This window comes from Sminthopsis crassicaudata, chromosome 2, assembly GCF_048593235.1.
Source record: "Sminthopsis crassicaudata isolate SCR6 chromosome 2, ASM4859323v1, whole genome shotgun sequence".
Lineage (NCBI taxonomy): Eukaryota > Metazoa > Chordata > Mammalia > Dasyuromorphia > Dasyuridae > Sminthopsis > Sminthopsis crassicaudata.
Window position 1 is genome coordinate 258,354,418 of NC_133618.1, and position 16,204 is coordinate 258,370,621.

Genomic DNA, 16,204 nt, shown 5'->3' on the forward strand with positions numbered 1-16,204 from the left:
AACTAAGTCAAGACAATAAAAGAGAACTGTGGCATAACATGCTCTCCTAGACAGCAAGTTAACCAATATATGTTAAATATGTGCAACTCTTTTCTACCTATTTCCACAATTATCTTGCTGCACAAAAAATAATCAGATCAAAAATAAAAAATGAGAAAGGAAACAAAAACCAAAGAAACAACAAAAACAAGATAAAAATACTATGTTGTGAGCCACATTCAGTCCCCAGGATCCTCTCCCTGGGTGCAAATGGCTCTCTCTATCACAAGTCTACTGGAACTGGCCTGAATCAGCTCATTATTGAAAATAACCATGTACAGTAGAACTGGTTGTCACATAATTTTGTTGTTGCTGTGTACAGTGATCTCCTGGTTCTGCTTATTTCACTCAGCATCAGTTCATGTAAATCTCTCCAGGCCTCTCTGATACGACCCTGCTGATTATTTCTTATAGAACAGTATATTCCATAACATTCATATAAAATAACTTATTCAGCCATTCTCCAATTGATGGGCATCCACTCAATTTCCAGTTTCTCGCCACTGCAAAAGGGACTGCCACAAACATTTTTGCAAATGTGGGACCTTTTTTTTTTATGATCTCTTTGGGATACAGGCCCAGTAGAGCCACTGTTGGATTATAGGGCATGCACAGTTTGATAGCCCTTTGGTCATAGTTCCAAATTGTTCTCCAGAACGGTTGGATCAGTTCAAAACCCCAAAAACAATGTATTTATTGTCCCAGTTTTGTCACATTCCCTCCAACATTTATCATTATCTTTTCCTGTAATCTTAGCCAATCTAAGAAGTCAATCTCGGAGTAGTCTTCATTTGCATTTCTTTGATCAATAGTGATTTAGAGCATTTTTTCACATGACTAGAAATGGTTTTAATTTGTTCATCTGAAAATTGTCTGTTCATATCCTTTGATCATTTAACATAAGATAATATCTAAGGGTGCTCTTAGTAAACTAGAAATGATATATAAATATAAAATGCCATTACAGAGTTGAGACTCAGAGAATGTCAGAGGCAGAAGAAATCTCAGTGTAATGAACTTATTTTACAGATGAGGAAATTGACCCCTACAAGAGATCAGTAACTCCAAGTCTCCCAGCTCTATTATAGAGAATGGTAATGTTAAAATTAAAACTCAGGTCTCTTGGATCTCAATTCATTCTATCTTATATATGTGACATTCTTTTGGTTCACTGAATGAAAGCTTTGCAATGATGGAGACAAAATCACACTTCTAGATCCCAATAATGTAGAATCACAGAATTTGAGTTTTAGAAGGAATCTTGGAAGATGAGGGCCAACATCTAGAAAGAGTGAGATGCTAAATCTGAAAAGAAAGCATACAGATCTGATCAGATTACAATAGGAATACAAGTTTAAGTTTTGTGTACCACATAATGGACTTTGACAAGATGATATATAGTCCAAAGATAGGTAAATAGGGTTGGAGGAGATGGGACATGATATCTTTGACATCTGTGAACTAAAAATTAACTTGTTTTGGTTGTTCCTGAGAGAAAGAAATAAGAACGCTGCAAATCTAGGGGGGGGGGGGGGATTTCTGCACCAGAATGAAATGGGTTGCCTTCAGGTGAAAACTAAAAGTTTTCAAGGAGAGATTAAATGATTTTTAATTTTGAAAGTGGAAGAAGGAATTCTTGATCACGAAAATGTTGGTCCTCATCTTCCAAAATTCCTTCTAAAACTCAAATTCTGTGATTCTACATTATTTCTAAAGGAGAAAACAGAAGAGTTGCTAGGAAAAAAGAAAAGTGGAGGACAAATCGGAATGGAGACTTGGATTGTACTGCGTTTAGGGTGATCTGTGGGATCCTTTGGGATGGGGACCCCAGCTCCTTCCGTCCAATCCCTCTTTTTTAACTTCACCTCCTTTCCACCGTCCTGATGGAACCTGAAGCTTGGGTCTGCACCTGCGGGGAGGACTTAGGGACTGAGCATCTGCCCCTCGGCTTTTCCACTCCGTTTCTCTTTTGGCTGGAAAATCAAACCGGTTCAGTCCGTTTCTTAGCCAATCCAGGAAGAGCTGGTGCCCCTTCTGGCCAATGACTGTTGAAAGTGGTAATGAGTTGGTGACGCAAGCGAGGAAGTCCTTGGTTCAAAAAGAAGAAAGTATTGTAAGCTTCTTTCTCGCTTGTCTAGATCCCCTTTCTCCCTCCCTCCCTCCTCCCCCATCCTTTCTCCCTTCTTTCCCGGGGCTTTGGAACGTGGTGAATTGTTTGGAACGTGGGGACCCTCACTGCTGGCCCATGGCTGTGATCGCTTCTGAACGTGGCCGGGCACTACCCACGGCCCCAGAGCAGGAGTTCAGCACCGAGGGCTTACCCCGAGCCTTCCTGCAGAGCCTGCGCACCCTCTTCGACATTCTGGACGATCGACGACGGGGCTACGTCCACCTCCTGGAGATTGAGTCCCGGTGGCAAGGTGCGGACACCAGAGAACTTCCAAGGGGTGTTCTGGAAGGACTGAGGAAGGTTGCCCCAGCCAGCGGGTACCTGACCTTCGAGAGGTTTGTAATAGGGCTGAGAACTTCTCTGTTGAGTGCTGAAAATGGGGCCCCTCATGCCAGAGCCCCGTCGGGGGCACGGGGCCAGGTGTCCCAAGCCAAACTGCTTCCCACGGGTCCCGGGACTTGCAAGGCTAGTGCGGGCCAAGGCCGGGGCAAACTGGCCCATGAGAAGCACCACCAGAGGCTCATCTTCGCACCCGCAGACGAGCCCCGGACGCTGCTGGAGCAGAAACCTTTGTCCCTGGGAGTTCGGTATCCCCACGCGGGATCGAGCTGCTCCTTCCGGAGCCTGGAGAAACTCCCCAGCCCTCAGGAAGCTGGGTGCTACCCTGGGGATTTGGAACGACCCAAGAGCCAAGCCCTTCAGAACCCTGGAGGACTGGTCCTGGAGCGAAGTCTGAGTGGAGATGCAGGTGAGGATTGAAAGAGTTTCGAGATGAAGGAAGGGTGGGCTTTGGGGATCCAAAGTTGATAGAAGAGGAGAAGTACCTCAATCTATAGAAAATACCCTTATTTTTTTTTTTCTTCCCTTCTTCCTTCTGTCCTTCCATCCCTCATTCCTCCCACTCCGACAGCATTGCTGCTCATGTTCTTTCTTAGGGACCCTGACCCTTTTACTCTTCTGTCTGGATGCGCAACCCATTTTCCTGCTAGTTTACGTGATTCTCCTCCCAACTCGCCCAGACTCTACTAGGGATGAGGTTCTTGGCTGTGAAGCCGTAGTCTGTGAGACTATGAGTTCCACCAGCCACAGGAGGACCGTATGTGGACTTTAGTAGTAACAGCCAGAGGGCTAGAGGAGCCACCCATTGGGGTAAGCTGGCTTGTACCCAAACCATTCTCTTCCAAGGACCTTCCTCCCTGCCCTGGATTTAGACTGATTTTGCCTAGAGCCTTAGTTCCTCTGGGGGTTCTTGTGGAAAATCACCCACTTCTTGGTCCATCTCCGGGTTTGAGGGACTTCTGCAGGTAAATGGCCCTCTTGTTCTCCTCAGAGCATTTAGAAATAAGCCTACTTTTCCCTCCTCCTCCTACCCAAAATGGAGTAACACCTCCTAGGAGTGTTCTTGGGGGCATTTGTTACAAATGCTGATGAATTCTTTTTGAGGGATTATACAGACACAAGTCCAAGCCTGAGAAGGAATGATTCTCCTTTGCTACATAAATAGCAGGGCCAAACAAGGGACTTCAAGGGCCCAAGTGAATTTTTGGTCTAATATAAACCTGCCCTAATGTAAACCTGCCTTTGGAGAGAAGACCCAGGTAATAATTATAATGATTATACTTTGCATTTACCAAATATTTAAATTCCATTATCTCATTTTACCGCTATATCATCCCTGGGAGGTAGATAAGATAGGAACTATTTCCCCCATTTTTATAGATAAAGATAACTGAGAAACAGAAAAATCTTGTCCTAAGATCCTGCAGCAATCCTGTCAGTGTCTGAATTAGACTTGGAATTGGAGTTTCTGTATGACTCAGGATTTGGGAGAAAAGATTAAAAAGAACAGACAATTCTTAAAGGGGAAGGTAGATTCTTAACAAACAAATCTGCTCCCAGCCAAAGAATTGTGGACTTGTTCACTGCTGATCCAGGTGGATGTCTTTGAGTTTAGAAATTCATTTAGAGCACTCAGGCTTGGGTTTGGGGGTGGGAATGGGGAAGAAAGACAAAGTCTTATCATACAGACTTCCTGAGCCATTGGCAAAGGCTGGAGGAAGCTGAATGCCCAGCACTGTCCATTGCCACAGACTCCTCCTTAGGGAACAAGTATCTGGATTATAGGTTAAGCATGGGCTGGGCTCTGAGATCGGCTGATGGTCCTACTGAAAGCCAACCTCCTTGGCCCATTCAGCCTACACACGTGCCCAGGCAGGTGCAGAGTTTCCATTCAGCTGAGTGCTTCCGATCTCTGCTGCACTCTGAACCTGTGCCATGAGAGAAGAGGAGTAGGGGAAGAGAAAGGGGAGTAATAAAAACAAGGGCTCTGAATCTCCAGGAATATTAGTTGAGAATTTAATAAGAAGTCTCGAAGTATAGGGTAGAGATTGGGGGAGAAAGGTAAAGTGACTGGAGATTAAGAACATAGAAGAGGCAGAAGGCTGCCTTTTTTCCTCTACATGTCACTGTCTATCCACTTGTCCATTCATCATCAGCCGTCATGTGGTGCAAAATTCCTTTGAGAATCATGGTGACTATACAGTTGCTGGTGCCATATAATGGTCAGATTCAGTCTTGGATATATATCCTATTTATCACCAGGAGCTTTGTGCTTCTCTGCCCAAATGTCCACTGTCCCAGGGCAAGCCAGAGTGGGACCCTCACCTCTTGGCAACAGAGAGTCTATTGTAATGACCTCCTGCTGAACTAATTTCCTGGACTGAGCAACTTGTAGTAGTACATAGTACAACATAGTACAACAACATACAACAACGTAGTACACCTCATGGCATGTTGAGGCAAGAAGCATAGGATCTGACTCAGAGTTGCTTTGCCTGGTGAGGGGTGGGAAGAGGGTAAGCTGAGACATAGATGTGTCAGCCAACTCTTTCAAGCTCTCAAGAATCCAGGCTTTCATGCTAAAAAGTCTGCATTTAATATATTTTTGCCAACTTTCCCTTCCCTACCTGCACTGAGGCCAGGTCTATGCCACTCTTGTTTGCCCTGAGTTTCAGGCCCCCCACAATTAGCAGAGCAAGGGCCTTCTGCTCCCCTCATTAAAGGTTGACCTGCTCCCCAGAAGTGAAGAGAATTTGAAACCCAGAATCATAAAAGCATAAGTTTAGAAGTGGAAGAGACTTTGGAGATCATTGAGTCCAATTCCCTCATTCTTCAGATGAAGAACCTGAGGCACAAAGAACTTAAATGATTTGCTCAGGGGTCACACAACTAGTAAGTATCTAATAGAAGATTTCAACCTCAGGTCTTCCTGACTTAAAGTCCAACACCTAACAGGCACTTTGGTCATCTGACACTAGAATTCCACAGAGTGCATTATGGATAGCCCTCTCTTTGCACAGTCTGTGTCTTCCTGAAATGTTGGGTACCAATGGGCTATTTAGGTAAATACTGGGCTATCTGATCCATAGGCCCCTAATGAAAACTGGAAGGGTTTGAGGATATCTCTGATTTTTGTGGTAGCATCAGGGAGGTTGGCCATAGCTCCCTTCAAATTATCCCTCACTACCTCTCAGAAACAGGATCCTGGCTCATTAAAGGAGTCATAAGCATGAACAATTTCCTTGAAATGAGAGAAAATCTTGCAGACGTGGGGAAGGGATAAGGAGAGCTCATTTGGGAAAAAGACTTAGAAAGTTCTTTAAGCTGGGGGCAGCTTGGTGGCGCAGTAGATAGAGCACCAGCCCTGAATTCAGGAGGACCAGAGTTCAAATCTGATCTCAGACACTTAATACTTCCTAGCTGTGTGACCCTGGGCAAGTCACTTAACCCCAGTCTCAGGAAAAAAAAAAAAAAAAAAAAAAAGTTCTTTAGGCTTCCTTAGTCCTAGGTCCATGCAGTTTCACTCACTGTATTTATATTCCCACCACCTGGCACATAGTAGGTCCCTAGTAAATATTTGTTGATTTATTAATTATCTTTATACCTGCTTTTTACAGTAGCTCCAGGATAGTAGTCCTTAACCCAGGATCCCTGAATTTGTTTTTGTTTTTGTTTTTGCTGAGGCAGTTGGGGTTGAGTGACTTGCCCAGGATCACACAGCTAGGAAGTGTTAAGTGTCTGAGACCAGATTTGAACTCAGATCCTCCTGAATTCAAGGCTGGTGCTTTATCTACTGCACCACCTAGCTGCCCCCAGTTTGTATTTTTTAAAAATATATTTTGACCTATATCAGATTGCTTGCTGTCTCGGAGAAGAGAGAGGTAAAAAAGGGAGAAAGAAAAACTTGGAACAAATTTTACAAAAATGAATGTTGAAAACTATCTTTACATATATTCAGAAAAATAAAATACTATTAAAAAAACAAAAACAAAATAGATAGATAGGTATAAATAACTATTTCAACAGACTTGGTTTCCTTTATATTCCTATGAATTTATGTACTTAAAACATTCTAAGAAGAGTTTCTAGGCTTCATTAACTGTCAAAGGTGTCCATGATCCAAAAAAGATTAAGAACTCCTATGCTAGGGGCCTTCATTGTCAGCAAAGAGCCTCTGGTGAAGGAAGCTTTAAGGACCCCCTCCCCCTTTCAAGTCCATCAGAAATTCCTATCTCAAAGAAGAAGTGACTCTTTGTGGATCTTTAGCCCTACTTAACTGAGTGATAACTTTCCCTGATGTTACTGGGAAGTGCAAAGTGAAAGGGGTCAGGGGTAGGTATGTCAATCAGTCATTCAACAAATCCTTACTGAGGTTTTCTGCGTAAGATTTGGGGAAGGGGAAGAAAAAGATATAAATATAGTGTCTGCCCTTATTGGGCTAGGAAGATGAGACTTAGACACATGAAAAGTGATACATGATGATGAGGGTGATATGTTATCCACTTAAGTGTTCTAGAAGTTCTAAGAAAGGAAAACCTTTTTTATCTAGAGCAGTCAAGGTGGGCTTTATGGATTAACTAAACTTTAAGCAATGAGTACAATCTGTCCAGACAACAGAGGGAAAAGGATATGCTAAGTTGGAGAAATGGGGTGAGCAAAGGTACAAAGAATGAGAGTCAGTGGAGGGGCAGAGTTCATAACAACCCAGAGCAGGTTAAGAATGCCATTCATGGGGCAGCTAGGTAGGACCGACCCTGAAGTTCAGATCCAGGCTCAGACACTAACACTTACTAGCTGTGTGATTCTGGACAAGTCACTTAACTCCAATTGCCTCACCCCAAAAAAAATCAGTGAAGAGAATAAACTAAGGGAGTAAAAGGTGGGTGTAGGCCAGCATAAGGAGACAGTTCTGGGGCAGTAGGTTGGTGCTGGTGGAAAGTTAAACCATCATTGTCAAAGTGTTAGTGTAGGAAAAGCAGCCAAATCCATATCAGGCAGATGTAGAAAAGTCTGTTTCTTTTATTAACTTGACTCTGAGTCAGGGCCTGCTAGTGGGAAAAAGAGGAAGGAGGGACTGAGACAATCAGGGAGTGAAGCTTAGAAGGTCTGGAAACTGAGATAAAAGGAAATAAATTTATATGACAAGAAAAATCAGGAGAAAAAAGCCTCTGGGAGATGAGATAGAAAGGATTTCTAGAATGTGTCAGCTTGATCACTGAAGATTCTGAGGGAGGAGATGGAAATTCCTTGTGTAAGTAATTCAAATTTCCCTACCACTGGGGAATGAAACTTTCCCCCAAATTTCTTCTTTTCCAGGAGGGCAGGGAACAACTTTTCTGCCTCACCCATGTATTCTCTCCTGGGACTTCTTTTCTGCCTTCCAGATGATGGGGAGCAGGCCTGAGAGAGGGACCACATCCAGCTAGGGCCAAGGGTAGGCCTGACTGGCTGCTGCTAGTCTTCATGGAGACCAAACTGAGAGCTGATTTTGGAAAGACCCAGGCAGCTACCTACATCTCTCTCTCTTTTGCAGGCACTGATTGCTGGACTATGGGACGATGCCTTAGTGAAAATTGTACTTCTAGAAGCTCTGGGAAGCATCCAAGGGGCCGGGGAGAGCAGCGGCGGCATACTATCACCAATGGAGTGGACTACGACATGGTAAGATGTACCAGGCCTAGGGTTCCAGGCCTGTGGTTCTCCCCACTTCACGGTAGATAAGAAGGAACAGGTAGTATCCACCAGAAGTGCTGAGCTCTGTTACTCCTGGGACAAGAAGGTAGGTCTTCACTGTGGGGAGAATATAAATAAAAAAGCACTTTAAAATTTAAAGTAATTTCATTACATTTCCCAATTACATTTAAACATTCGCTTTATTTATTTATTATTATTATTATTATTATTATTATAACTTTTTATTTACAAAACATATACATGGATAATTTTTCAGCATTGATAATTGCAAAACCTTTTTTTCCGATTTTTCCCCTCCTTCCCCCCACCCCCTCCTCTAGATGGCAGGAAGACCAATACATGTTAAATATGTTTGTTTGTTTTTTTAATTTTTTTTTTCCCTGAGGCTGGGGTTAAGTGACTTGCCCAAGGTCACACAGCTAGGAAGTGTTAAGTGTCTGAGATCAGATTTGAACTCGGTCCTCCTGAATTCAGGGCTGATGCTCTATCCACTTCGCCACCTGGAGGACAGTTAGACACTTAACACTACCTAGCTGTGTGACCCTGGGCAAGTTACTTAACCCCAGCCTCAGAAAAAGGAAAAAAAAAAGTTTAAAGTATATGTTAAATACTATATATAATATACACACACATATACATATTTATACAGTTATCTTGCTGCACAAGAGAAATCGGATCTAGAAAGATGGTTAAAAAAAACCTGAGAAGGAAAACTGCAAGAAAACTATAACAAACAGAAAAAGTGGAAATGCTATAAACATTCATTTTAGAAAATTTTGAGTTCCTAATTCTCTCCTACCCTTCTTCCCTTCCCCCACTCACTGAGAAGGCAAGTATTACAGTATCAATTATACAAAGTCATACAAAACATATTTGCATATTAGCCATTTGCCAGAAGATATTTCTTAATCACCTTTTAAGTACCAGATTCTGTAATAGGCAAATCCCTGCCTTCAAGTACTTTGCATTCTTTTAAAGGGTTACTAGTGTATAGGGAAGTGGTGATCCCAGAAAGGAGCTTAGTCTGGAGTCTTTGGGCAATTGATTATCCTCTTTCCAAAAATAATGCTGATTTTTGCTATCTGAGGAAGAGCAAGAGGCAGGATGAGGGGAAAGGATCAATATCTTTCCCAGGCCTCCAGCTCTGGGGTGGATCTGAGAGTATTCCAAGTACAGTGGATCTGTATTAGAAGTCTCTTTAAGGACATTTTGCCTCTTTCCCATATGGAAGATTCCTTCCTCCAAGGATATCAGGGCCGAGAAGAATGCTCCTTCCACCTTCCAGGAACCTGGACAGAATAGGATAGGGACTAGGGGATTGATACCATCTGGAGAAGGCATGAAGTTAGAGAATATGGAGACCTTCCATCCCCACACAGGCCTCTGTACACATAGGTTTACCTTTACATATGCTTCTTTCTTGGTATGTATTGCAGCTAAAGCAGATGAAGGAACTGGAACAAGAGAAAGATGCACTTCTACAGGGGCTGGAGATGATGGATCGAGGAGGGACTGGTATCACCAACAGCTCCAGTGGGTGCAGGAACGGCAGCGTCATCTGACCAAGAACAAGAAGAGCAAAGTGAGTCCCTTCCTCTGCCCACTTCCCAGATAATTCCCTTGACACATAATTCCTAGAATTCTCCCTATGCCCTAAAGGCTGATCTAACCTCTAACTTTAACTCTCTTTGCAGGATTTTGGGGCAGAGGGGAGCCCCAGCCCACTGGGTCAGCTATTGCCCAAACTTCAAGAAGTTATTCGTTGCCTGGGGGAGCTCTTAGCTGCTGCCTGTGCTGGAAGAGTGAGTGTTCCCTCCCTGAGCCACTTTTTTTTTTTTTTTTTTTTTTTTTTAATTATAGCTTTTTATTAACAAAACATATGCATGGATACTTTTTCAGCATTGACAGTTGCAAAACCTTCTGTTCCAACTTTTCCCCTCCTTCCCCTCACCCCCTCCCCCAGATAGCAGATGGTATTGCATTGACCAATACATGTTAAATATGTTAAAGTATAAGTTAAATACAATATATGTCCATATAGTTATTTTGCTACACAAGAAGAATTGGACTTTGAAATAGTGTACAAGGAAATCAAAAATGCAGGCGGACAAAAATAGAGGGATTAGAAATTCTATGTAGTAGTTCACACTCATTTCCCAGAGTTCTTTCACTGCGTGTAGCTGGTTCAGTTCATTACTGATCTATTGGAACTGATTTGGTTCATCTCATTGTTGAAGATGTCCACGTCCATCAGAATTGATCGTCATATAGTATCGTTGTTGAAGTGCATAATGATCTCCTGGTCCTGCTCATTTCACTCAGCATCAGTTCATGTAAATCTCTCCAGGCCTTTCTGAAATCATCCTGCTGATTATTTCTTCTTCTTCTTTTTTTTTTTTTTTTTTTAAATAATTTTTATTTACTGGCCAGCAGGACGAATACAGAGAGGTTTGGAGAGACTGACATGAACTGATGCTGAGTGAAATGAGCAGAACCAGGAGATCATTATACACTTCAACAACAATACTGTATGAGGATGTATTCTGATGGAAGTGGATATCTTCAACATAAGGAAGATCTAATTCACTTCCAGTTGATCAATGATGGACAGAAACAGCTACACCCAGAGAAGGAACACTGGGAATTGAATGTAAATTGTTAGCACTACTGTCTATCTACCCAGGTTACTTATACCTTCGGAATCCAATACTTAACGTGCAACAAGAAAATTGGTTTTACACACATATATTGTATCTAGGTTATACTGTAACACATGTAATATGTATGGGATTGCCTGTCATCTAGGGGAGGACGTAGAGGGAGGGAGGGGGAAATTTGGAAAAATAAATACAAAGGATAATGTTGTTTAAAAAAATACTCATGCATATATACTGTCAAAAAATTATAATTATGAAATTAATTTTTAAAATAGTTTTTATTTACCAGATATATGCATGGGTAATTTTACAACATTGACAATTGCCAAACCTTTTGTTCTAATTTTTTCCCTCCTTCCCCCTCCACTCAGATGACAGGTTGATCAATACATGTTAAATATGTTAAAATATAATATATACATGACCAAACAGTTATTGCTGTACAAAAAAAAATTTGGACTTTGAAATAGTGTACAATTAGCCTGTGAAGGAAATCCAAAATGCAAGCGGACAAAAATAGAGGGATTGGGAATTCTATGTAGTACATAATGAGTATGTAGGTTCATAGTCATCTCCCAAAGCTCTTTCCCTGGGTGTAGCTGATTCAGTTCATTACTGCTCTTTTGGAACTTATTTGGTTCATCTCATTGTTGAAAAATGGCCACATCCATCAGAATTGGTCCTGCTCATTTCACTCAGCATCAGTTCATGTAAGTCTCTCCAGGCCTTTCTGAAATCATCCTGCTGGTCATTTCTTACAGAACAATAATATTCCATAGTATTCATATACCACAATTTATTCAGCCATTCCCCAATTGATGGGCATCCACTCAGTTTCCAGTTTCTGGCCACTACAAAGAGGGCTGCTACAAACATTCTTGCACATCCCTTTCCCTTCTTTAAAATCTCTTTGGGATATAATTTCAGTAGTAACAAAGAATATATACAATTTGATAACTTTTTGAGCATAATTCCAAATCACCCTGAGCCACTTCCTGATTCCCCAAATTGGGCCCTATCAAAGGTAAAGAAATCATAGAATGATAGAATTATAAGATATCTGAGTTGAAAAGACCTTTGAGATCATGCAGTCATTCCATTTCATTTTACAAAAGGGGAAACTGAGAACCACAAAAGGAGAATGACTTGCTCTGTGCCACCCAGATGACACTCGTGAAACAGATATCTCCTAGCTTCTAATCCAATACTATTTTCATTGCCCAATATTACCTCTCCAGGTCCTAATACTTGCCTCCTTCAAATCAGACTTGAGGTGACATTCCCTATGGAGAAGAGGAAACAATGGGATTCTCCAGGGTTTCTTTACTCAGTCTCTGAACTTTTTTCTTTTCTTATGTCTCTTTCTTACAGGTCCAGACTGTCCCCAGCCCTTGCTCTGCCCCCCCCTCTGTATCCCCTCTTTCTGGGAGACATCAACAGACCATACTCATGCTCAAAGAACAAAACCGTCTCCTAACAAAGGTGGGGATCAGAGGTGAAGTGAAGTGTATAAAGAGATGGGATGAGGATAAGGGAGAAAAAGAGGGAATTGGGGAGAGTGGCCCACGCAATTTCTAATTCCTTTGGCCTCCTCCCTAGGAGGTAACAGATAAGAGTGAGAAGATCACACAGCTGGAGCAAGAAAAGTCGGCCCTGATCAAGCAGCTCTTTGAAGCTCGAGCTCGAAGCCATCAGGAAGCCAGCCAGCTGGACTCCACCTTCATCTAAGCCTGCTGGCAAGAATGCAAGTGACACAGATAGCTCTTGCCCTTGTGGTGGGTGTAGAGTCTTTTCATAGTCCCTGCCCCAGCACGGGCGCACATTCTGGGCAGCCTCTGCCTTGGTATGGGCAGAGATTCATCAGACTGGCAGAAACTGCACAGCCCCTGCCTCTGGCCGTAGTGGAGGACATTGCTCCTCTCTGACCACTGAGCATGCAGCCACGACCAAAGCAAAAGGACTCCCATCCAGGCTCTGGGGAGAATTACCTATGAAGAGACGGTCATACCATCTCTGGCAGGAAGGAAGCTTTCCTCAGCTAGTCCCAGGAGTCTTGCCTCCTCTCCCTTTCTCCACTGCCCCTTTCTTCCTTTGGTGAGCAAAGCCTTGAGTGGAAATCATGTTCTTCCTTCTTGCTGCGTGTGTGACTTAGATCCAAATCACTTTATTTTCTTGACTTTCAATTTCCTCCCTTGTAAAAATGAGACTGAGGGATAACCTCATAGAGTCCTTTTAAGCCTTACAAGAACCTGAACTGGGCTGTTTCTCTTCCCACCCTGCCCCTATCTTGGTTTGTTCTCCTCAAAGTGGAGACTGGTTTCAAAAGAAAATGGATATTAAGAGTAGTCTTGAGATGGGAGCATCCCTTTCTCAGGGCTTAAGTCTCTGGGGCTTGGAGTATGGAACCCTTATCCCCACTAGCAATTACTGGAACAATAGCTGAGGGGAAGAGGTTGAGCTGGAGAGGCCATTCTTTGTTAGGGAATGGAGTGTGTTCAGAACATACCCTCCTCTCCCCCCTCCCCCCAAGGTGTTTACAGGGAAAATTTTAGAGCATTTATGTAAGAATGGATTTTTTATGGTGATTGCCCCACTGTTGGGAATGTGTATAGCTGCTATCTGTCTGTGTAAAGTTGCACATCAGTCCAGATGTCCTTGCACTCAGCTACATCCACTTCTAAGTATTGAATTTTGAAGTGAAGGGGTGTTCCAGGAGAAACCACAGGGGGACTTGCAGTATGAGGCAGTTTTTAGGAAGTAATTCCCCACTGTGCCCCTAGAGGGCAAAATACTCAGTCAAAGTTCCCAACAGTTGGTTAGAAGGTGTCTATTAAGCCCCTTCTATATTCCAGGCAGCTAGGTGGCCCAGGGAATAAAGGGCCTGCCGGCAGGAAGACCGGAGTTAAAATATGACCTCAGGCACTTAGTGGCTGTGTGACTCTGGGCAAAACACTTAACCCTATTTGCCTCAGTTTCCTCATCTGGAGTAGGAAAGGGCAAATCACTGCAGTTTCTGTACCAAGAAAACCCCGAAAGGGTCAGGAAGAGTTGGACACGGCAGAATATGGATCACATAACAAATAGCCTAGGCACTGTACTAGATCCTGGGATACAAAGGAAAGCAACAAAACATCCTTACTCTCAGGAAGGAGCATCCCTCTGAAAGGGTGGATAGCTAGGTGCAGAATAAATTGGAGATCTGGAGGGAAGGCCTTAAGGAGGACTGGGTAAGGCTTCCTTTAGAAGTAGCTAGACTTAAAGTAAGCCACCTCGGAGAAAACAAGGAAGGATTCAGCCCCCTCCCATGAATGGGCTAGGAGACCTCACCTCCCTACTTGAGTGTGTAAGGGCACTTAACCTGGTCTATTGTAACCAGGCTTCCTTCTCCCTATCCCCTCTCCCTTCTAATCAAGACTACCTATTCCCTTGCTCCCCTTCCCCTTGTCTAGGACTCTCTCCCAGATGCCCTCCAGGAAGAGAAGCCCTGCCCCCTCCTCAACCTTCCCCCTTCTTGTTTTCCACACAGGTCTCGGAGTCTGTTGCCAGGAAACAAAGGGGCCTCTGAGTTGCTAAGTGCAAACAAATGTCTTTCAGAAACTGCTCTTTTTGGCTGGGATTTAGCAGATTCCCCCTCAAGAAACTAGTGCTCTTACTTCATAGAAGGGATGACTCCTTTGGAGAGAAGGATAATAATGACTCACATTTCTTTTCTTTCTTTTTTTGTAAATAGTATTTTATTTTTTTCCAATGACATGTAAAGATAGTTTTCAATATTGGTTTTTTATAAGATTTTGAATTTAACATTTTTTCTCCCTCCTTCCCTCCCATACCCTTCCTAAAATGGCAAGCAATCTGATATAGTTTATAATGTACAATCAGATAAACACATTTCCACATGAGCCATGTTGTGAAAGAAATAGAACAACAGGCAAACAACAGAACAGCAGCAGCAACAAAAAAGTGAAAATAGCATATTTCAATCTGCAGTCAGGCTTCATAATTCTTTCTTTGGATGTGGATAGCATTTTCCATCACGAGTCTTTTGAAATTTGTCTTTGACTATTGTATTGCTGAGAAGAGCTAAGTCGATCATATTTGATCATCGCACAATTACAGCTTACATTTCAATAGCACTATAGCTCTCTGAACAGCCCTGTGAGGTAGATTATGCAAGTATTTTTATCTTCATTTGACTGATGAGGAAACTTAGATTCAGTGGGATACAAAGTGACTTGCTTGTGAACACATGTCTAGTAAGCATGTCAGTCTAAATATTTTAATAGCTTTTTATTTTTACAAATACATGCAAAGATAGTTTTTAATATTCACCCTTGCAAAACCTTGTGTTCCAAATTTTTCTCCTTCCTTCCCCTACACAGAAAGCAATCCAATATAGGTTACAAATGTGCAATTCTTCTAAACATATTTCCATATTCATCATGCTGTGCAAGGAAGATCAGATCAAAAGGGGGGAAAAACACAAGAAAGAAAAAAAAACAGCAAATAAACAACAACAACAAAGTGAAAATACTATGCTGTGCTCCATTCAATTTCCATAGTTCTCTCTCTGGATGCAGATGGCTCTTTCCATCCCAAGTCTATTGTAACTGCCTTGAATCACTACATTGATTTTTTTTTTTAATTTGATAATAGCTTTTTATTTTCAAAATACATGTAAAGATAGTTTTCAACATTCTCCCTTGTAAAACATTGTGTTCCAAATTTTTCTGCCTCACTTAATATCAGTTCATGTAAGTCATTTCAGTAAGTCTAAGCATTTACTTAAACCCAGAATAGGAAACCTTCTATGGTGGTTTGGGTCTTGAGTATTTGAGTTTTGTATCTAATGGATGATCTCTCCCTGTCCTTCCCTAGAATAGGAATGGGCACTTTCCTGAGGGCCTTTGATATTCCCCATCCCCCTTAGACTTCCAGCAGTGATAAAAGGGATCAGAACCTTGTGATATTACAGGGACCTCCAGGTTTGAGACAAAAGGGAATACACAATATTTAAAGATTAGGAAATACACTGGAAATTACCTATTTTCTGAGAAGCTTCTCTCTTTTTATCTCTCCTCATGTAGATAGAGAATTCACAAAAAAAGAGACACTAATGGTTTGAGTCCTATCCTGAACTCAGTCATGAGGTCTTTGCTTCCCATAGATATCATTCTATTTGTGTGTCTTTTACTATCAGAATAGATGAGTTTGACTCCCAATTGTGCTACGTATTAGTTGGGTGATCTTAGGCATACAAACTCTCCAGAAGTGTTTCCCTATCTACTAAATAGGGGTGGTAGTAATT

The 16,204-nt window shown here is 42.2% G+C and overlaps 1 protein-coding gene across 1 annotated transcript; it reads left to right on the top strand.

The window, feature by feature from the left end:
* The first annotated feature begins 2,151 nt into the window (after nucleotides 1–2,151).
* On the top strand, nucleotides 2,152–13,132 carry SAPCD2 (suppressor APC domain containing 2). The gene is given in 7 exon segments (XM_074289082.1): nucleotides 2,152–2,957; nucleotides 8,082–8,209; nucleotides 9,679–9,748; nucleotides 9,751–9,824; nucleotides 9,937–10,044; nucleotides 12,271–12,381; nucleotides 12,499–13,132. Coding segments are annotated over 7 exon segments (1,293 nt in total). The 5' UTR covers nucleotides 2,152–2,284; the 3' UTR covers nucleotides 12,628–13,132.
* The last annotated feature ends 3,072 nt before the right edge of the window (nucleotides 13,133–16,204 follow it).